We start from the raw sequence: 21,502 nt of genomic DNA on the forward strand, positions 1-21,502 counted from the left end.
GCCGCCTCGACGTTTTGACCTCGCACATACAGCGTCCCACAAGGATCACCGCAGAAAGTCTGTTTGGCAGAGTTGCGCCTGCGGATGCTCCCCGAGTGCGACCAAGACCATGGTGATTCAGAAGTTTCATGCAGAGGTACTCTCTTCTCCGCACATCATTGTCTCGGTCTCCCCCCCTCCTCTACCTTGTGGAGGGTTGCTGATTGCATTTCGCCTTAGGGCGACGCCTGAAGGGATATCTGCCTTTCAGTAGCCAACCTATTCCCTGCTACTCCGTGCCCTTCTTTTGCCCCATTATCCGACGCAGGGAATCGTCGAATAAGGTCCGCAGAAGCCGCTCACTCATCCCGCGCGGTAACTCTAGTTGTCTAGGAAAGGTGGGATGTAAGCGCGAGTTCAACAGCATAAGCGGCTCAAACAAGTCGAGGCTCTTTTGCTCGCCGTCATCGTCGGACTATTTCGTACCGACTGTTCCTGACGCTGATCGAGAATACGACTCTGCGACTATTCCTTTCATCCTAGGATCTTGTGGTTGTTCATGTCATTGTCGAGAGCTCGTTCATCCGACAGTGTGTCTGAGACCAAAACTCAAAAGAGAGAATGCACCGACCATCACGACCATGAGGATATACACATCTAAACGCATCGAGATTCCTCGCGAACTGAACCTCACCGAATTGCTTCACACAAACGCAAGCCCAATACCCGAGTCTCATATCATCGCTGCCGATAGTTTGACAAACCGGAGCATCACTCTCGGCGAGCTACGGAACCGCGCTGGCCGAATTGCAAGGGGGCTTGCGGAAAAGCTGAATCCACCGGATCAGGCACGATGGGTCATTGTGGTGCCAAATTGTGTCGAGTTTCTCGAGATCTTCCATGCCATCCTCTGGACAGGCGGTGTTGTGTGTCCCATTAACCATGCTCTCAAGGCATCTGAGATTGGCCACGGTATCGCGGTCTCAAGACCTCACTTCATCGTTGCGTATGGTTCAATATTAGAGACCGTCATCCGGGAGGCCGTGGATGTGGCGGCGAGCGAGCTTCGTCAGGAGGGAGTACTCTGGAAACCACCGCCAATACTGTCTATCGTGGAACAAAGCAGACAAGCGAGACATATTCCGGATGACTTTATGGCTTCAAGTCAGCTCACCATACCACACTGGCCAGACACTTCGAAACGACTGGCCTCAATACACCTTTCATCTGGAACAACAGGGAAACCAAAAGGTGTCGAGCTGACGCACTATAACTTCGTCGCCAACGTCATGCAACTCGTCGCCCTAGACCACAAGCGCCAAATGTTCAACTCGGCCTGCAGAATCGTCGCATTCACACCCTGGGCTCACATCGCCATGACCACGGCTCCCCTCTTTCTCGGCCCGTATACCGGCATGTTCCATCACGCGATGCCGCAGTACAGCATTGAAGAATTTGGCAAGCTCGTGGGCTCTACACAAGCGACCATGTTCCAAGGCGTACCGAGCGTGGTGCTGGGCCTGGCAAACTCGGATGTAACGGAGCGATATGACTTCTCCAAGGCACAAGTCATTAATATCGGCGGCGCGCTGCTGAAGCCGGCGCAACTCTCGAGGCTACTCAGCCGAGCGCCTTGGAGGCTCATTCAGGCGTACGGGATGACGGAGGCGGCTGGGTATGTGGCCTACCAGGGTTTTGACGAAGTTGTCCCCGATGGATGTACTGGGAAGCTTTTGCCCGGTATAGAGGCCGCTCTTCATAAGGAAGGAACGACTGAAGACGCACCCCTGGGCGGTCCTGGGGAGTTATGGCTCCGGGGTCCGAATATCACGCGGGGCTACGCATTCAACCCGAGCGCCAACAGGGAGGCGTTCCCCGTCGATGGGTGGTACAATACCGGAGACGTGTGCCGTATAGATGAGGAGGGACGGCTGTCGATTGTTGGGCGAACAAAGGATTTGATCAAGTACAAGGGCTTTCAGGTGAGTCCGACGGAACTCGAGCAGACTCTCAACTCTCATCCTCTTGTGAGGGAGTCTGGTGTCGGGGCCCTCTGGGACGAGAGCCAGTTGACGGAGGTTCCTGCCGCATGGGTAGTGATGAAAGAAGACGACACGAACAAAATGGAAGGGCGCGAGATTGTTGGAGCTTTGAGGGAAATCCACAAAGCAGTAGACGAGCAAGTCAGCGGTTACAAGAAGCTTAGAGGCGGTGTCTGGATGGTCGATAAGCTCCCGAGAAACGCCACGGGGAAGATTTTGAGAAGGGATCTAGTGCGGATGACCGACGGGTTGTGTTCTTTGGAGGGTGGCAAGAAGTTCGTCGCTAAGTTATGAAAGTGGACTTGATCTGAAGATGGATTTGATCTGGACAACGTGAAGAAGTGAGCGTGCCTGTTCCCGAAGGGCCGATGCCACTCACTATACCCAAAGAGTGTCTATGGCTTTTACTCTCGGCACCTCAGTCTCCGTGGAATCAGTCACTCAGTGTATATTGTAAGAAGCGGTTGATTTCGAGTGCATGTGGAGCTCGGTCAACTCGATATTTCTCCATTGTCACTGGAACGCACCTGTCCATATTGAAAGCCTATCTTCGCCTTACCTCACTGTGTGGCGGAATGAAGCAGAACGATCTTTGGAGGCCAAGCTCGAGGCCGATCTAGACTGGCTCAACCTTGCTGCCAGTCGCTCACCCTGCAACATGCCATGGATGGATGCTGATACCCAATCGTGACTAGCACTCTGTCCGTTTGGACCATGGTTCAGTTGGCTCATAGTTACTCCTACTTGACGGGCCAAATTCCCCCTCAAGTCAAAATTGTGGCAGCCGAGTTGAGCAACAGAAGGTTGCGAGTGGTGATAGATCCCTTGATACTCCACCAAGCGAACGGATCTCCGCGGCCACCCGCGGGTCCGATGCGGCCGGTAGTCCACCGCAGTAGATTGATCACCATGATGTTGGATCTCTATGGATACTCATTGCTGGAATTACCTTGGTCGACTAATGGACATGGTACTAGACGGACAACGGTCATGATTTGCCTTTGAATCAGAGCAGTGGTTTCAACAAAGCCATTCTCTGTATACCGCTGAATGCAACGGTAGTAGTCAGGAGGTTGACTCTGGTAACCCGGCGTTATGGCCGCCTGGGTACGTTGGGTTTGTTTAGTCAGATCTCACACACTGCATTTGATAGCATTAGCGCCGCCTTGTTGTTGAGGATAGAACATCAAAGTTGGGCGGTGGTACATCCCATCCCGTCTCTTGATTCATGGTATGTAGATAGTCATAGATCCCGTGCCCTCATTCTGAGATGAGGATATCGCTGGAAATTCGTTACCGAACGAAGTACCCCCTCCCTATTCCATCAAGTCTAAACGGATCTCCGCCTGACCAGGTTCCTGTCATTACCCGTTCCCAATGCCTGTGTCGAATCACTCATTCGTTACGCCCTCTCCCGCTCCTGTCTGCGGACCTCCTCCTGGAACACATTTCTCCCCGGCGTAGAACCCGGCGGCGGACTCGTCGGCTCAAGCTGGATATCCGCGCTGCCCTTCTGCCCATGCATGCTCCGCGGCTGTCCCGTGGGATGCGCCGCGTTCTGGCGTTCCACCGCGGCAGCGACGGCCGCGTGACGGCGGCGGCGCCTGATGTACAGCCATACCATGAAGGCGGCGATGGCGAGCGAGATGAGGATGACGGGTAATAGGATGGCCAGAAGGTTCGGTCTCGAGTTGGGTGCGTCGGTGTCCATTGCCATTCTCAGGGTGAATACGGGACCTGTGAGGTTTTTCTCTTCGCCCGTGTCCGGGTCGTTGTACATGAGGATGATGGTCATGTTGTTGGAGGTCTTGCTTTCGAGGTCGGTGAGGTGGGGGGTCCAGGGAACCCAGCCATCGCCGCCGCTGAGGTTTGTTACGGAGAATGCGGGTGCGTTGTCGGTGATGCCGTTGTCTACATCAAAACCGACGATGCCAATGGGTGTGGCGGGATCTGCGAAGAATGTCGTATCCCAAGTGACTTTTAAGAATATCGTTAGCAAATCGGGGTTGAGGTACTAGAGGCCGTCCCGCGATTCAGACATGAACGGGACGGGATGAATTTAAGCTTACTGTAGTACGTCGACTCCACGTGTAGAGTGCTACCCCGTCGAGGTTGACAAAACGGCCCATCCTGGCCGACCCTGTTGTTGCACACGGCGAAAACTCCTCCAAATCCCTGGGTATTGCTTGCTTGCGGCGGCGGCGGTACGCCTGTGCTGGTTGTGAGTCCGCCGGTGGTGGCCGTGACGGTGTAGACGGAGCCTGTTAATGAGTACGGGGGCGGGCTGATTGTTGTGCGTGCGCCATTGCTAGTGACGACTGATGGTGAGATGGTTCGGGCATTGCCATTTGAGTCAACGGAGATCCAGTCGTTGACCGGACCTGGACCTTGCCGGGGTTGGACGGCCGCGGCTGATGATGAGGTTGCGAACAAGAGAGCCGTCGCCGCAAAGGCTGACAGCAGTCGTTGTGTGTTTGTGAACATGGTGTTGAGGGATCTCTCGATGCTGTGCGAAGCTTCAAATGTCGGGGGAGCACAGACGCAGTCGGTGAAAGTGCATGTAGAAGAATCCTCGCCCGTATATTCCTGAGTCGAGTCCACCTTTGTTCGCTCCAATATGATGAGGGGTCTCAAGTTGCAGGAGAGGGAAGGATATCTCGAGGGAAACTAGGTCGCAATGAGCTGCGTCTCTAAGAACAACAGATCGACATGGATCGTAAGAGAAAGCAGAGATCGGCTGGTGATGGACCACTTCGTCCCGGTCCTCTACAGCTCAGCGTGCCGTACCTTGCTGGGTATGAAATATTAAGCGGCACAGCTGAGCAACGCGAGTCCACAAGGAAAGAAAGGGCAAAAAATAAGGACCCAGAAGAAGCGGATGTTTGCCGGCTTGGGGTCTCGCAACGCGTCATACGAACATGGAATGGAGGGGCATTGGGCGTTGGTAGCAAAGCAGCGGTAGCGGTAGCGGATGCAGGCGGCAGTAAGTAAGCACGCAAATGTATCCGTATTCGTTCGCGATTCTCGAGTTCGAGCCGAGTCCCCAAAGTCCAGGGCTGGTTGCGCCAGTTGAGCTAGCGTAGCGCACCACTTTGTGTGTGCGTGTGTGTGTTGGGTGGCTGGAGAGTAGAGCAGATGGCGCTAGGAAACTTGAAGGGTTTAATGGAAGAGGAAGACTCGGACCAGTCAAGTTAGCGACGAGTGGGAAGAAGAGAAGGGGGTGAAATCCAAGGTGGAATGGCCTTTCTTCTTGTGCTCCGCATGTCCCGCTCCCTCAAGCCTAAAGGCCATTTTGGCGAGGGGACCAGCAGTCCAGCGCTGGATCATGGGCAATACGGCACCCAATGAGGAGGATGCTGGGCGTGAGGAACGCATGCTTGGCAAGAGACAATCGCGGGCATGGCACGGCAGCGTGGCAACCAGTTGATCATGGGCGGAGAACGCCAAGGAGGTTGGTGATAGGGTGAAGGGCGCAGACAGATGGGCACCGTGGTCTTGGAAGATGGAGCTTGGACGGAGTCGACCATCAGTTCAGCACGTTGTTGTCTCGGCAAACTCCAGAATCAATGGTTGGAACCCGGAACGCCCCTGTCGAGCAAGTGTTGGCGTGCTCTGGGCGCATGTCTCACGGCGTGCCATGGATTTGTGTGTCTGGTAATTAACATAAAGGCACTTACTTTATCTGTATGCCATGCCGCCATTCACGATGCCGGAGTGCCGTAGTGTCCTCTGTTGAGTTTGCCGGTCTGTCTTGACATTTGAGTATCACAAACTTACGGTGTGGTGACTAGCATCTCTAAAGACTTCAGAAGATCGAACGCAGTCTCATCTGTTCTCCTCTTGAAGGATCCCAAACTTGACGTTTGACAGGCGAAACTGGAGACAGCTCTGTTTTAGCTCAGGTGAAGCAGACGAACACCATTTGCAACGCCTGTACTGCACAGTAGTGTAGGTAGGGCCGGTGTCTCTTCCGTTTCGCGTTCAGAGGGAAGTTCAGAGGGAGGAGGGGGTTTGATGGCTGGGCTGAACTTTCTGAAGCGACAGCTGCTAGAGCCAAGGCAAGGTGGACTTGGGATTCTCGTCGAGAAGAGGGGCGATACGACTCGGAGAAGACAGGGAACAGCCTCGATACGGGCCATGGGATGGGCGATGAGCCTATTACCGGCACCATCAGAGAGTGATTAGTGCGGGGTTGGAAGCAACTTTGCAAGCCCTGCCCTGCAGCCACCACTCAGCAGCAAAGTCTGATGGCCGCCAAGCAGTTTCTTTGCGTGACAGGAGGGCGGTGGTGCTGATGTATCTGTGCCGTTGCCATAAAATAGCCTCTATCGCCATCCTCGGGATGCGAGATATGGACTCAGCCTCGTATTCCACTTTTTACAGAGTGACGAGGCATGATCGCAGTCTGCGGGCTATGAGCTGCAAAAACTTCATGTCCGCGACCATAGGTTGTCTAACTGGACAAGAGAAATCAAATGAGAATATCGGCTGGGCACATTCTCAGCGTGCTCGAAAGTCGACCATGATTGCAGTGCATGGTGTAACACGGGAGTGGTCTAGCTCAGACGCTTCAACGCTCTTGGCTTTGATTTGCTTGTGTCAAGACTCAGAAGATGGAGTGTAAGAAATATTTGTCCGAAGTGGTGGGATGGCAGGATGGTGGATGGTTGCGATTGCGAAGCGTGAGCTCACACAGAGAGGTGGTTGGTCAATGGGCGTCAGGGCAAAGCAAAGGGACGAGTTCAGACACTACCAAGGCCTTGGCTCTTCTCGTACTTTTGCCAAGACTCATTCATGGTTAACAGAGCCGATATGCCGTGTGGTAAGTGTAACGATATGTGATGATCGATCTGTACTCCGTAGAGAACGAGGCCCCGACAGATGCGCCGAGGAGAGGGCCGGAGAGTGGACTCGCCCTACGGAAATGGGGACTCTATGGGAGCGGAGGATTTCTTGCTTGCATTGCGGCCTTTCGTTTTGTTGATTATTAACAACATCGTGACTTCGGTCTATTCCCGTTGGCGAGAATTCAAGTGCAAGCACAACCCGTATCTGTGGACGCTACCAGAGTCCAGCCAAGACGCCGTTCAGGAACCAACATGTGTCATCCCAGATACGCCATACTAGCAGCGGTGAAGCTCAAGCTGGTGGTGCTAGCTTGAAGCCGAATCCGTCACCTTGAGAGACATGTGGACGCACATTCTCTCTTCACGCTCGTGACGCTGTATTGCCCGATCGTGTCAAACTCGGTGAAGACATATCAGCGACAGGCACACAGATAATGACTTGGGCTTTGCAACTCCATGCTTGTGTTGCGTAAGTGCCTCTCGACATCATGGTGAAGTCTCGAGTCGCAACATCTCGACGACGATCCTTGGCCACCACCAAATGGGTTGCCCCTCATCGCCAGAATCACCACACCCGCGATCCGCCTAGACCCAGCTCCAAGCAGACGGAAATCCGACGACCTGCCTCCTTCGGCCACCGTCGGGTCGTGGATCCCGCTCCTGTGCCCACTGAACAGACGCAGCTAAGGTTGTCTTGCATGCTTATTCCCCCACATCAAACGTGAGCCGTCCGGTAGCATGGCGCGACGCTGCGACGCTACGAAGAGAATGTGCGCCTTTCGAACAACTTTTTCTTTTTCGCGCCTTACTGAATCCGCCACACCAATCCAGATCTTGTTCGACCTGTGTCGCTGGGTGGGAAGCGATGCCTCGACGCCGGATTCGGACCTTGTCTCTCACGATGTTAGACACTCAAGGAAGACTTCTCATTCCGCTCCAGTCCATGTATTGTCTTCCAGCAAGGTCTAGTGCCCAGGGCAACAAATATGAACATTCCTAACTGCATGCCACAACACCAAAGCATCTTGAGGCCTGAGTAGTGAGCCCGTAGCCAGAGACCCAATGCTTCACCCTCGCGATACCCTCATTAACTGCCGTCTGCATCACTCAGCAGCAATGCCATGCAGAGTGGCTGGCCGCAAAAGCAACGCCGGCGCGTTGGCTCAATGCGAGGGACCCAACACGGCCAGACACACACATGAGAGGCGTCGTTCCATCCGTCCACCGTCATCGCAGTCATGCCATCCCTCTCAGGCTTTCTGATCCCCTCATCCAACGAAGACCCTAAGAGCTCCCATGGGTCGACTTACCCACCCATTCCGCCGCCCAGTCGCCGTACCGTCCACCGATTGCGCTAGAGCAGGTGAGCAGCTCCCAAAGAGGCACAGAGGATCGCCCGCTCGCGTACATGTCAACCACTCGCGAGCCGCCGCACAAGGAGGCGATGGAGGGGGGATGATGGAGGGGCATCTTATCCCGAACCAGAGAGCTTTGTCTCTCTCGTTTTTTAAGTGGAGTTTTGGACAGCCACCCTGAAAGTCGACAGATGCCTCGCTACCCGTCTCGCGGGACATGTTCCAATCTGCTCCGAAGCTATTTTGTGGCTAACTGATCTCTTCACCTTGCCACTGAGCTTCCCCTCACCTTGAATATATCAGGGGCATTTTATTTATGTACGCTCGACAGTTCTCAAAGGTGACAGCGTTGTAGCCTCTCGCGATTGCTTGAATCCAGATTTGCTCCTTTACCCCACCCCAGCCAGAATGAAGGGATTGACAACTGCCGCGCTCGCGGTAGCAGCCGCCACCACGGCGCTCGCGCAACAATGCGCCGATATCATTACCCCCAGCTACAATGCTCCTCAGGTCGCCGCTGGCTGGCAAGCACAGCTCGTCGCCAATGGCTTCAAGAAGCCTCGCACGATTCACGTTGACAGCGAGGGTGCTCTGCTCGTCCTGGACGCCGCTGTTGGTGTTTACCGCGTCACATTCAAGGACAATGGCGGTACATGTCTGACGTTGACCGAGAGCAAGCTACTTGTGAACAACACAAAAGTGAGGCTTCACTTCCTTGAATCCCCGGAGGCGGTAATAGTGCTAACATGTCATCCTCCAGCTCACACACGGCATGGCTTTCTCAGAAGATGGCAAGACCCTGTACGCTTCCTCCGTCTCCCAAGTCCTCGCCTGGGCCTACGACGCAAAGGCTGGCACCGTCAACGCCGAACCCGCTGTCGTCATCAACAACATGGCCAACAACGATCAGACTACGCGCACCCTGGTCATGTCCAAGGCCTCTAGCAACTGGCTTGTCGTGTCCCGCGGCGTCGACGAGAACTTTGACATTGACGCCCTCGATGCCAACAGCGGTCACGCTCAAGTCAAGGCCTTTGACCTGAGCAAGTCCGGCAACAACCCCTTCGACTTCAACACGGATGGCAAGCTTCTTGGCTGGGGTATTCGCAATGCTGTCGCCGTTGCTGAGGATCCGGCTACGGGTAACGTCTGGGCGATGGACAACTCCATTGATGATATCACGCGCAACGGCGTCGACATTCACGCCAACAATCCCGGTGAGGAGCTCAACCTGCTCGGTACTATTGCGAACGAGACCGACGCCAGCAACTACGGTTACCCGCGGTGCTTTGCAGTCTGGGATACTAGCATCCCGCTCAACAGCTCTCTCAACGTCGGCGACCAGTTCTCCATGGAGCAGAACTCGACCATGAACGATACCCGCTGCCACAACGACTACGTCGCTCCCCGCCTGACCTTCCAGTCTCACTCATCCCCCGTCTTCCTCAAGTTCAATGACGATGGCTCAAAGGCCTTCGTGTCGTTCCGCGGCAGCTGTAAGTGTCTCCACCCACCCGATCACAAGTCCATCAGAATTCTAACATAGCGCGCAGTCAACCGCCCTAACCCCGTCGGCTACGCCCTCACCGCAGTCGACTTCTCCAACGGCGAGCCCGTCGCCAAGAGCGACTCGACCGACGCTCTCAAGAACATCATGTACAACAAGGATCTCAGCACCTGCCCCGACCAGTGCTTCCGCCCCGTCGGTCTCGCCTGGGACTCCAAGAACCGCTTGTTCATGACCTCCGATTCAACGGGCGAGATCTACATCCTGCAGCAGACCGACGCTACGCCGACGTCGACGACTCCTGGCACCATTGTCACTGGTACCGCGACCTCGACGGCCAAGCCTGATGCTGCAAGTGGCTTTGCGCCTTCCCTTGGTCTTGGATTTGCTGCGCTGTTGGCGGCGACGTTCTTCTCTTTCTAGACTGATGCAGAGATGAAAATGGCGATTGGGAAGTGAAGTTCTTTGAAACTACGATGAAAGGTGGACTACATCCACCAAAGTTTGAATGATTCCCGGCGAGGCGGTGTCACGATACATGAATATACCTAGCAGATTTCGATTGATGAAGACGTGCAAAACACACCCAGAGTGAGTCCAGCCTGCGTCTATGGCTTCTGATAGGTTTTCCTCGCCAAGGCCCTTCTTACAAATGCACTGACTTGAGGACTTGATGATTGAGAAAGGCGTTTTGTCCGTTCTCTATGAGTACGCTCTGTAGTCTTGAGCTAATCCCCCCTATCGTCCTCTCCACCATGAATTCCTTCTGTTTCTTTCGAGCTATGCAGTCCAACTCCTCTGCTCTCGGACACCGTGTTCGAAACGTTGAGTAGTAGGCTCGCCGACCATGAGAGAGCGCCTCGGCTCAGATATTGCTTGATGTCCAAACCTCCAAACCTCAGACGACTCTTTGAACACTCCCTTTCGCTTCCTTCATCCCCTCACTCCCGTTTTTGCTGCTCTTCGGTCTCTTCCCAAATCCACATCGATACCCTCACCTCCGTAACCCCTTCCCTTTGACCCTTCACCATCATCCATATCCATGCCCTCAAACCTGTGTCTCCCATTGTTCGAGCACTCCCCACGTCCATGTCGATACCCTCACCCCCGCAACTTCAATTTGGGAATGTCATCAGGGTTGCGGCGGCCCTCAGCCTAGCCGATAACCACCAGACTCCAAGCGATGACGAAGACTTCAAGTATTCCGAGGATGATGTCGATGGTGAGATTGACGGCTTGTAGTGAAATAACCATCGACATCATCCTGGGACAGGCTCCTCCTATTGAGAATGTTTTCGAACATCAGCTCAAAAGATGATGCTTGCCTGACTCCAGCAGAAGACCATTCCGTCCCATATCCTCCTTTCTACGTGAGTGATCTTGGCACGCTTCTTGGAATCCTCTTGGCTGGGTCATATGTCTTAGCGCGTTTCTTGTTTGAAGAAGTGAGAAATCGACGCCATGTTTGTTGCATCGGACTGGGTGCAAACGACAGGCTTGTAGAGCATGTTCTTGCAATCGTGATTTCCGGGATAGCCCTTGCAACGGTATACGTTGCGGTACTTGGACCGGCTTTGTCTGCGCTGGTAGTACTTGAACTTGCAGCGGCGGTGGTCCTTCCTGCTGCCTGTCTGCGCCCGAGTTCTTCCTTGGAGGTCCTCGTCGACGATTGGCAGATTCGACGACGAGACACTTGCAGATTTCCCAAATCGCTCCCTTGATGCCCTCGGGTGTGCCTTGGACCTCAACGATGCGCTCAGTTGACTGGGGCAACATCTCCTTCTGTGCGAGATGATCGCACAGAAGGAGCAGGAGACCATGAAGATACCCAATCTTCAAAACCTCGCGAGAGGTGTCCGGCGCCCCCCTTCATTCGAGCAATTTTTCGAACAAATTTTCGAACAACTTTCCGAGCAATGTTTCGGAGTCGAATTCATCAGGTCTCCCAGACGGCACCCTTGATGCCCTCGGGAGTGCCCTAAACACTCCTAAAGGATCAAGAGTCCACCGGGAGGATCCTGATGTGCTTAATCTTGAGACCTGATGAGAAGCGTTTCAGCGCTCTCTTCCATTCGAGCAGTCTTTCCGAGTATAACTCTCCCACGCTGCACCCTTGATGCCCTCGGGGGTTCCTTCCCCCTCCCCAATGCATAGACGAGTATACAGAGGGGCCATCTCCTTCTGGGCGACTATGCGAACGCCCGACACAATCCGGGATGCTCCTCCAGTAGCAAATGGAGGCTTCCAGCACTCCTATTCGACTTATTCGAGCAGTGACGCCACCAATATTCGAAAGTCGAAGAAAAACAAAGCGTCCAGCGCCGTGAAATGCCGCCCGCCTGCGGGGGTTGTTGAGAGCAAAGTTGAAAATTGCCTTGAAGCAGGCTTTCGAACAAGCTTTCGAGCAGGGTTGTCGAACCAGAGAATTCTGCGAGACCCCAAACGCCCCCCAAACATCGCCTTCCGGAAAACGCGGTGGGTAGTTGCAGCCAGCATTGCCCCGAGGGTTGGTTTTGATGTCGCTGATTCGAAATAACCGCGAGCGGTAATAGGCCCGGGGTGGGCTTGCTGAGCGTGGTGGGCGATCATTGTGATAGTGTCAGTGACTTGGGCGTGTGCGAGAAATGTCCTTATCGTCAGCCGTGAGATCGTAGTTGTTCATGATCTCTTTCATGTTCGCCGTGCTTGACAGTGTAAAATATCCACATGGCGGCGTGGCCAGTGGCGGGCCCATAGGCGAGAGGAGGAGTAGCGTTTGTAACTCCGTCTTGAAAAACTAAGGTCATTGCTGTTGTTGTTGACCTGTTCAATTTCTGGGAGGACTGTCGGGCCCAAGCACTGGTCGGCCGGACCGTTTGGGGGCATCCCCTCGAAACTCGTGTGGAAGTTGATACTCTGCTCGGCGCCCGTGAAAGCAAATGAGCTAGGGTCCCTAAGGTGAGCGTCAAGATCATCGAGGTCAGGGAGATCTTCGAGGTCAGGGAGATCTTGAAGATAACCACCGACAACCTGGTCGTTGCTGTTCTGCAAATCGTCTGAATGCCGGAACCATGGGCGTTCATGTTGCTGTCAGGAGTGTCGGCGTCAGAAGCGTTGTTGTCGAACTGATGCTGCTGTCAAGCATTCGAGCAAAATAAATTTCCGCATTCGAGCACTGATTGAAGTGTGGGTGGATGGTGTTCTCGACGTCGAGTCGTTTGAGAAGAGAAGGTAAGCTGAAATATCCCTGACGGGCGAAGTGAAGACGCGATGTTGTTTTCCGGATCGTCCCTCGGGCGGAAACCTCTTGATGATCTCCAGCTTTCTCTTGATGGCGTATCTTGAGCCAAAAGTCTCGCCCGGAAGCTGGGCTAGGTGTAGCTCTTCGAACAATGGAAGAGCGCGCATCTTGGATTGTTCTGGTATTCGAGCAAGCCAGGACCGGCCCTCTTAGAGGAAGTACATGATAATGGCCCGTCTGGGGGAAGTTGCCGGTGTAGCTGGTGGAAATACCCTCAGAATGGTTTTCTGAGGGCTCGAGAGCGCCAGTCCCTGTTCAACTTTGGAACAGGATTCCGAGTCACCCGCTCAGGGTTCTTGGAGCATATTCGAACAAGTCTAATATTCTTCTCTGTGGGCTTGAATAGGGCTGCGTTGCCTCGAACGGGCAGTCCGCCATCGGCGGGAGTGTTGCTCGACGTGTTGTCAAGTGAATTGCTTCCGCAGTAAATAATGCCGTCACCTCGGTCGACGTCGATGTCGCTGTACTTGTCTGCCATGATGATTGAAGGCGCTGGGCCATGATTAATGCCATCGACTCCCGGAAGGGAACGTCAACTTCGGTTAGGGGGTCTTTTGGGCAGAATCTCGAATTGCCCATTGAGGTTTCTTGAAGCATTTTCGAACAAGTCTCTGCATTACCCCGAACGGGCGGTCCGCCATCGGCGGGAGTGTTGCTCGAGGTGTTATCAAGTGAATTGCTTCCGCAGTAGACAATATCGTCACCTCGGTCGACGTCGATATCGATGTACTTATCTGCCATAATGATGGAAATGGCAGGTCCCGGTTCGCCATTCGGCCCTCTCATGTACGAGATTCCCGCGTTGGACTCGCCGTGTCCGCCGTACCACATCGCAGACAGCTGACTGAGGTTTTTTGGCGGACACGGAGACTCCAACGCCGGTATGAGGGACCGTGACGCACGCGGGGTGGTCGTGGTCTCCCACGTCACCCCAAATGCGAGGCCAGGGTAGCAAGCCCCGACCTCGTTGATGCCACGTCGGTTGTTCGATGGCTTCAGGCATGCCTGGGACGCTAAGAAGTGCCGAAAGGCTGCTCAGAGCTGGAGCCGCTGGTGGAAACGTAGACTTATTCGAGCAGTTGGTTTCAACTTGGCATCCTCTGGCTTGAAACAAGCTGTGTCTTGAGATGACAAACCAATAGAGAGAGCAGAGGCTCTATTGTCTCCATGCTCTTTTGAGAGGTCTGGCAAAGGCTATTGTTAGCAAACATTCATGACACCAATAAGAGGAATGATCAGAGAGAGACTGGACAGCCAGCTCGTCCTCAGACAAGTAATGTTCTACTTGAATGTGTAGTTAACGTACCTGATTTTGAACAAACACATTCCAACCCTTTCTTATGGGCCATGATTCGAGCAAGCCTTTGGAGACTGCAATTTCGCAAGAGCGATTGTAACCTCAATGGCAGCGCATACCTTGGTAGTGGTCAGGCGACATGTCGAGATGGCGATGTCCGTCGGAAGTTGCATTCGGACGGGACTGAGATAATCCTAGAGATGCGACGAAACGTCCGAAGATGCGACGAAGGCATCGTCGTATCTCTCGTCGTATCTCTTCAGACGGTGAACGTCATCCGATTTTGGTATCTAGAACACGATGAGTTAGCCAAGAATTCTAGTAAGAATGTGAAGTCGTAGAGTAGGGCTAGAATGGTGTGCATTTGAGAGCTGGGATTCATGCTAGAGCAGAAAATGTAAATACCTTTGTAGTGTGACTGGTGGGCCTAAGCATGTGAACCTTGGGTCACTGAGGCAAAGAGCGATGAGTAAAGAGACTTGTTGAATAGGTATTTCGAAAGCAATGAAGCATGAATTGGACGAAAAGCGATGAGCAAGAGAAGCGACGAACTGCGAAGAGACGAATTGCGAAGAGACGAAGTGTGAAGAGACGAAGTATGAACAAACGAAGTGTGAACAGACGAAGTCCGATGGGACGAAGTATGAAACGATGAAGTATGAAGCGACGAAGTGCGAAGGGAGGAAATATGAAGGGAGGAAGTGTGGAAAAAAGAAGTATGAAGCGACGAATGTGAAAAGCTGAAGTGCGACGGGACGAGGTGTGTAGAGGGAAAGTATGAAAGGACTGAGTGTGAAAGGACGAAGAGAGAAAAGACGAAGTGTGAAGAGACGAAGATTGTAGGGACGAAGGAGAGGCGGCTTTGTGCCGAAAGATCGGGGAGATGAGTACTTGCCTGGTGGGAAGGTGAGGTCAAGGGGAGAAAATTGGCAGGCTTCACACCGCCTTCTAGACAGACTTTTCAAGCAGCAAGAGCGATCAATTCTTTGGGCTCTAATTCTGAGGGAAGGAAGAGTAAGTATGGGACATGATGAGAAGAGGGTGCTGGACCGATATTGGACAGTGATCGCGTAGACGGGGGCATTCCTCGAGAATCCGTTGGCGGACGACGAGTTCCAGGTCGCCTAGATTTGGGGATATCTTCGCACTTACCTGAGCTGTTGGTATTGGAGGGACCGCTTGAAGTCGTCGATGAGAGAGAAGAGTTGAAGATGCCGTGGCGCCAAGCTGGAGGTGAAGTAAGGACCCGAAGGGCGACGCGAGTGACGCGTTCCGGCAAGCTTGCCTCACTCGATAAGGCCCGCAGTCGTCATGAAAAGAATCTCTGAGGGAAGATGCGTGGAAATTCGAGCATTGTGAGATTTCGATATGGCGAATCGTCCAGGAAAGCTGTGATTGAAGCGATGAGGCTATTGGGTTGGTGGTGCTTTGATCGTGTGAAGAGGAGTGTGACGAGGATGGGCCGCGTTGGTTGTTGAATTGATAGTGAAGGGAAATAATATTGGAAAGGAAAGGATTGGAAATTGTGTGCGGTAGGAAAGTAGAAAGGGTAGTAGGGTAGAGTGGGAGAGGATGAGGTTGATAGATGGAGGCTGCAAAATTTGGTTGCCGTGGAGAAATAAATCCCCCGGTGTTCATGAGCCTCATTTTTTTTTCTCTGCCTATTCGGAAAGAAGGAGCAACCGAGTCAGGTGATCAAAGAGGGAAAAAAAGAAGATATGACGCAGGGTCGTAAGAAACCTAGAAAAGTTTGGTATAAACAAGAATACTTACGCGAGTATCTCGAGGTGAGTGGTGATACACCTCAGTCCGGTCGGTTCGAGTGCCGTTCATCAACCGTCTTAGGTAGAGGACCCATACGAAAGTTTTCAAACTCTGCTCCTTGCGCACCCATCAATGTCATTTGATGAGGCGGTCATGCCGGATCGAGTGGTTGGTTCTTTGGAGAGAGAACATCGATAGCTCTCGGCCTTCATGAGGTTCTGCGGAACAAAGGCGGTGTTCATAGCCAAGCCTGAAAACGCCGAAACCCGCTCCAACGAGCCTTCTCTGCTGGCAATGACGGTAAGTCTTGGTGATTTTTCTCTCCTGTTCCCTGGAAAAACAACATGCTGAGAAAGACGATGTGCATAGCACTTATTCACATGTTTGTTACGAACCGTGAACGACCGCCTTTGAGGCATTCTGCAACCTATCAGAACCTCGATCACCTACTCAGAAGGCCAGGCACCATATGCATTAGAGATCAGTACAACAATCAGTGGTTCTTTCTATCACCATGTCTCCTCAGCCCCCAAATCGCACTTTCCCAGGCTCCAATTGGGGGAGAAGACATCACGAGCTTCACCACCTCCCCCTTTGAGATCTGAGCAGTTTCCTTTCAGACACCGTCCACGTTCACCGCCCACTGCATGCTGACATTAAAACAAGAAAAGATGATAGAAATCATAGCGACCGTTCTTACCTTGCCAATCATACAGTGGTTTGACTACGGCCTCGTTACTAGGCTTGAAATAGCCCGGTATCCCAATGTCTCTTTGAACTTCCTCCTCTCGCTATCTCGCACTCATGTATCACACAACGGCCTCGCTACAGGAGACAGTCAATTGCAACAGTACTCGAATTTCGACCTGCTTCCCATTCACATCCCCCTACGACACAGTCTCATTCGCAATCGTCCTTCACGAGTAGCGAAAATGAAGCTCATGACCGGCATCATCACTGCAATTATTGCCTTCTTTGCAACAACCTCCTTCGCTGAATCTCAAGGTGGCTTCATGGAAACCTGCAAGACAGTCAGTCTCAAGGAAGCATTTTATAAACCATGTAAAGAATGTCCGAGACGCGCCTTCTACAAAGCTTTGGCCGGGTGCACCGCATTGGACGGCAAGCCGTATGATAACGAGCTAAATCTAAACTTATGCCTCGTCAACGACCATGGAAAAATACAATGGAGGCGACGGTTAGAATACACGCAGCCTCCCCTGAATTCTTCCCGCTAATCTTCTTCGTTTCACTCCAGAGGCGGTTTTGATAAGTCATGCGAAAAGTGTTCACTTGGTAAAGCCAACGAGAAAAAGGTCGAGATGACGTGCTATTGCGCCGATGGAGTCAATAAAGAATTGCAGATGAACATCATTGACCTTAGTAAGTTTTAAACTGGTTAAAAGAAAAACCTTGTGGAAATAGCTGACATAATATCTTACAGATAAACGTATTGAATTGAGAGGAAATACGATTTGGTGCGGTGAAGAGATGGGAATCGCAAGTACCCTGAAATGATTGTTAACTTTACTTTGTAAAGCAATCTCCTTTCGCGCGCATCTGCGCTGGGGATTCCGAGTAATGGGTGATAAGCATAGCAGGACGTTCGTCATGGCGGAACTGACTCAAGCTGCCTTCCTTGTGACGATTGGGCTGGCATTGAGACAGGAATGGTCAACCAAGTCCGAGTTTCGAAACTCGAGTTCGGATAATGTCAGGCACTTTCCTCGGTGTCTGACTATTCGAAGACGCCGGCCGCTTAAGTTCTTCTTCCTGTATTCCCACAAATATGTATCTCTCTCCCTCCACGTCGTCTTTCTTATACTCAAGTTACATGCACTTTCAATACCTCCACCGGGCTCTCTTACATAATGCCTTGCGCCTGACGCTTCTGCTGTCTACATGGCGTGTTCTATACATTGCAGCATGGCATGCGTACTAGTTGCCGTCCACAGAAGGCAGCCTTCAAGTCAATTTTATTATCAAAATCACTGAAATAAATCTGCGTGATTGGGGGACTCCCAGACTCACATCAGCGGAAGACTCACACCAGCACTGATGACTGTTAGCAGATCTACATGTCTCGTTGTGTGTATGTATGGGAATGGAAAGCTATTCAGTTGAACGTTTGTGGACCAGAACGGCATCACTTCAAACTCGCCAGATTCCCATAAAGTACTCTGTACATTAGTGAAGCATGTCAATCTTATCGGACTTTGGGTTAATTCACTGGCATCGGGACGGAAAGTCTTGTTCAAGACAAAGAAGATGTATTTAAAGAGCCAAGTGGCTGAAACCTCGGTGAAGAGGGAGAAGGTTTTGGTATCTGAGAGGTAAAGAAAAGCTCGTTCGTCGTACTTCCCAACCAGTCATGTGGTTGAGGGGATATTGTCCGTGACATCGTGTTTCGTTGCATTGTTTTTTTGTCGTGAGTTTCGTTTCGTTATAGTCATGTCGTTCCTGTCGTAGATAGTTTGTTGTGTGACGGCTCATCTCTTTGAGCAGTCGGGCTCGGGACTTGCTTAGTGTGTAATATCATGGTACACCAAGCACACCCCGACGTGAGGGTTTAAGTGTGTCGGAGATCGTATGTTCGAATCCAACACGGGTGAAGTAGTTCATCTCGTGTCGGCGGTTTGAGTGTTGGGCAAACCGCCATCGAGGTTATTTGGTTCGGATGTTCTGCAGGTGCATGTGGAGACTGGCGAAGCTGATGGGGAGCTCGATGAGGGAGCTCTTCATGCTGGGAGTGTTACACGAGGCAGGAATCTCGACTCGGAAAGCCTCGAAGCTGGATTGGGCGCCTGGGAAAGGAGTGTTAGTCTGTGGATCCAAGAACACATGGGATGTTGAGATGGAGCATACCCATGCCGTGCAAGCTGGTCGCCGCGAGCTTCTCGACGTGCGAGCGCTCTGCTTGAGTCTCAGCAACGTCGGTGCTGTTGTCGAAGCCGGCAGGAAAGGTGTGTTCCGGGGCCGAGGCGAGATCGGCGGGGCAGCCGGTGACAGCAGCACCGTGCTCCCCGGCCGAGACGCCGAGGATCAGTGCCAGAAGCACTGACAGCAGCCCCAACAGCCTTTGCCACGAAGGCGAGGCCTGAGCCATGTTGAATGATTGTTTTGGTGGTGTATCGAGGTGGACCTCGAAAGAGGATATCTTCCAAGAAAGAAACTCAGACAAGAGATGCGGCCACTGGCCAGTCTTTAATAGACAATAGACTGCCATCGTGAGGCGAACAACTGAGCACCCGGGCAACGGACGCCGAGCCGGGGCGCGTAAGAGGCGGTGGGCGTTGAGTTGGCCAGCCACTCGGTTTCCGTGGGTTTTTTCACGATCCCCTGCGATTCACAGGAACATCATCGGCGCACAAGACTCTTTCGTTGAAGAACGAGCGGAATGGGTTTAGCACAACTGAGCTGGCCATGCATCTGTGGGCTAGAAGTTTGGCGGTAAGAACTCGCGTGGTTCGTCCAAGACTCGATCGGGAGTTTTGCGCCATGGTTCGTTTGTTGAGGATCCGCTGCGAGCACGTTGCGACGAACCGGATCTTTCAAAAGACGACAAACCCTTGACTGGCATGTCGGGGGAGTGATTGGGTCGAACGGTCGCGAACGGGGTTGGGTGCGTATTCGACCGGGTAGCAAGCCCACACCGCAAGACTGCGAAGGAAGAAACTCCACATGATGGTGGATTATTGGACCAGGATTATCACAAGGGTGTCAGCGGCCGGGCCTGTTCGTGCCCAACCCTTTCTTCCATTCAAACAATGAGGCGATCCGGCCGGTGTTCCTCGGCGGTTGTGGTCCGTTGGCCGGAGAAGGTCCCGGCCGAGTCGGAGGAGAACCTTTGAGATGTCTCGGCCTAACGGCCTGAGGCGAAGAAAAGGAGCACCGAGATGCTGGCCTCAGGTGTGTCGTGTTGTGGAGGGAAACCGAGATTGCAGAGCGGATATCAGATGATCTGATAAGATGCCATCTTCCAATCATAACATGCGTCCAGATCTTGTCCTACCACATCGGCATGGGAACCCTGTGTTGGAACTTGAATCTGGCCGATGAGCATACCTCTCAAGAGTGGAAATGTGAGCAGTGAGTTTGTTGATGTAAGATGCCTTCTGAGTTGTTCAGTTGCCTCGAATTATGTTCATCATCGGGGAAGTGGACTGGATTTCTGACACCAACTTACTGTATTCAATTTACTGTAAACTGGTGTTTCGTCTGTGCCTCTTGCTGTAGAACGATGACATTGCAGAATTCTGCTCGAAAGTTTGCCCATCGCAACGTGACTATCCTTGATCCCCCACTTCAACCCGCGCCGATGCGACCTGAGCACCTCGGCGCTCTCGGCCGTCAGAACATGATTCGCCCATCGGCTGAAGGCATCCAGCCAAGAATATCTAGCTGCGAGTTATCGACCCACCAAGAGGATCCCCGGGAGTGGTTGCGTATGCAAACAATCTGCTCGCTCGGGATGCTGCAGTGGCATGAACTATATAGATGCGGCGCAGCGCGATTTCTCTACCGCGCAGCCTTCTTTCTAGTTATTGCCTCGCCATCATTGATCGAGTTCATCCGCCACCTTTCGCATCTAGTCAGCATTGTCGTCAATATGAAGTTCGTCACAGCTGTCGCGCTCTTGGCCTCCACTGCTACGGCTTTGGAATGGCTCCCCATCGTGCCTCTTCACGCGCGTCAAGTCACCAGCGGAGCCAAGTACGAGTGCCACGAGAACTGCGGTATGTGATTCGATGTGCTCATACGCCTGATCAGACAGACTCATGACTATATCTAGGCTACGCCATCCTTGGAGCAGCTGAGGACGGCTACTGCACCAACTCCACTTGGACGGACTACTTCGAGGGATGTCTTCAGTGCGCGAATACCTTTGACATCTGGCAATACTACGGAGACGGTGTCACAGAAGCCGCGGACGGATGTAACCTTGACGCGACGCCTGTCACTGCTTCCAACAGCACGACCAACGCGACTACCACGGCAGGGACATCCGGCACCGCTGGTCCATCTTCCACAGCATCTGCCACCGGCTCGAGCTCGGTAGGTCATTGGTCTGGGGCAACCATGGATCACGGTCAAGATCTCTAACACGAGTCTAGTCTGCTACTTCGAGCACCGATGCCAGCGCTGCCAACAGCAATCAGCCTGCCACTATCGCCTTTGCGTTGGCTGCTGTTATGGCAGCAACTCAACTCCTGTGAGAAGACTGGAGCATGAGATACGATTACATGAGAAGATGAGGCAAGTGTAATATAAGTGGTCTGCCACCGCCATACATGATCTAGGTAGCTAGCAATGTGCCACAGAAGAACATCGTGAGCCTGTAAATGGCTCGCGGACGGATATAGGGTTACGTTAAAATGTTGTGTGAGGTTACAGACATTCCTATGTAGTCATTCGTACAGGGTAAGTGAAT

General features: G+C 52.8%; 7 protein-coding genes across 7 annotated transcripts, besides 1 other annotated feature; 4 read left to right on the forward strand and 3 right to left on the reverse strand.

Annotated features, from left to right (window-relative positions):
- Positions 1 to 620: 620 nt before the first annotated feature.
- On the forward strand, positions 621 to 2,315 carry CTAM01_14516 (AMP-binding enzyme; the record flags this gene model as incomplete). The annotated part of the gene is made up of 1 exon (XM_060530516.1): positions 621 to 2,315. One exon carries the CDS (start codon positions 621 to 623, stop codon positions 2,313 to 2,315), a length of 1,695 nt encoding a protein of 564 aa, XP_060374895.1.
- Positions 2,316 to 3,423: 1,108 nt separating this feature from the next.
- CTAM01_14517 (uncharacterized protein) lies at positions 3,424 to 4,505 on the reverse strand (the record flags this gene model as incomplete). Its single annotated transcript, XM_060530517.1, has 2 exons — positions 3,424 to 3,998; positions 4,091 to 4,505. The coding sequence occupies 2 exons, from the start codon at positions 4,503 to 4,505 to the stop codon at positions 3,424 to 3,426; spliced, it is 990 nt and encodes a 329-aa protein (XP_060374896.1).
- A 4,126-nt stretch (positions 4,506 to 8,631) lies between these two features.
- Positions 8,632 to 10,153, forward strand: CTAM01_14518 (glucose sorbosone dehydrogenase; the record flags this gene model as incomplete). The annotated part of the gene is made up of 3 exons (XM_060530518.1): positions 8,632 to 8,922; positions 8,984 to 9,719; positions 9,777 to 10,153. 3 exons carry the CDS (start codon positions 8,632 to 8,634, stop codon positions 10,151 to 10,153), a joined length of 1,404 nt encoding a protein of 467 aa, XP_060374897.1.
- A 732-nt stretch (positions 10,154 to 10,885) lies between these two features.
- Positions 10,886 to 14,480, reverse strand: CTAM01_14519 (KH domain-containing protein; the record flags this gene model as incomplete). Its single annotated transcript, XM_060530519.1, has 9 exons — positions 10,886 to 11,010; positions 11,284 to 11,597; positions 11,835 to 11,983; positions 12,533 to 12,796; positions 12,977 to 13,117; positions 13,294 to 13,502; positions 13,631 to 14,015; positions 14,147 to 14,194; positions 14,427 to 14,480. 9 exons carry the CDS (start codon positions 14,478 to 14,480, stop codon positions 10,886 to 10,888), a joined length of 1,689 nt encoding a protein of 562 aa, XP_060374898.1.
- A 274-nt stretch (positions 14,481 to 14,754) lies between these two features.
- Positions 14,755 to 14,820: a sequence feature (Short protein (CTAM01_14520, KAK1479773.1) was converted to a misc_feature.).
- A 2,183-nt stretch (positions 14,821 to 17,003) lies between these two features.
- Positions 17,004 to 17,589, forward strand: CTAM01_14521 (uncharacterized protein; the record flags this gene model as incomplete). The annotated part of the gene is made up of 3 exons (XM_060530520.1): positions 17,004 to 17,269; positions 17,330 to 17,454; positions 17,516 to 17,589. 3 exons carry the CDS (start codon positions 17,004 to 17,006, stop codon positions 17,587 to 17,589), a joined length of 465 nt encoding a protein of 154 aa, XP_060374899.1.
- Positions 17,590 to 18,735: 1,146 nt separating this feature from the next.
- Positions 18,736 to 19,177, reverse strand: CTAM01_14522 (uncharacterized protein; the record flags this gene model as incomplete). Its single annotated transcript, XM_060530521.1, has 2 exons — positions 18,736 to 18,875; positions 18,937 to 19,177. 2 exons carry the CDS (start codon positions 19,175 to 19,177, stop codon positions 18,736 to 18,738), a joined length of 381 nt encoding a protein of 126 aa, XP_060374900.1.
- Positions 19,178 to 20,311: 1,134 nt separating this feature from the next.
- CTAM01_14523 (uncharacterized protein) lies at positions 20,312 to 21,287 on the forward strand (the record flags this gene model as incomplete). Its single annotated transcript, XM_060530522.1, has 4 exons — positions 20,312 to 20,516; positions 20,580 to 20,807; positions 20,864 to 21,126; positions 21,186 to 21,287. 4 exons carry the CDS (start codon positions 20,312 to 20,314, stop codon positions 21,285 to 21,287), a joined length of 798 nt encoding a protein of 265 aa, XP_060374901.1.
- Between the last annotated feature and the right edge of the window lie 215 nt (positions 21,288 to 21,502).

This window comes from Colletotrichum tamarilloi, assembly GCF_030869305.1.
Source record: "Colletotrichum tamarilloi strain Tom-12 chromosome Unknown Scaffold_125.1, whole genome shotgun sequence".
NCBI lineage: Eukaryota > Fungi > Ascomycota > Sordariomycetes > Glomerellales > Glomerellaceae > Colletotrichum > Colletotrichum tamarilloi.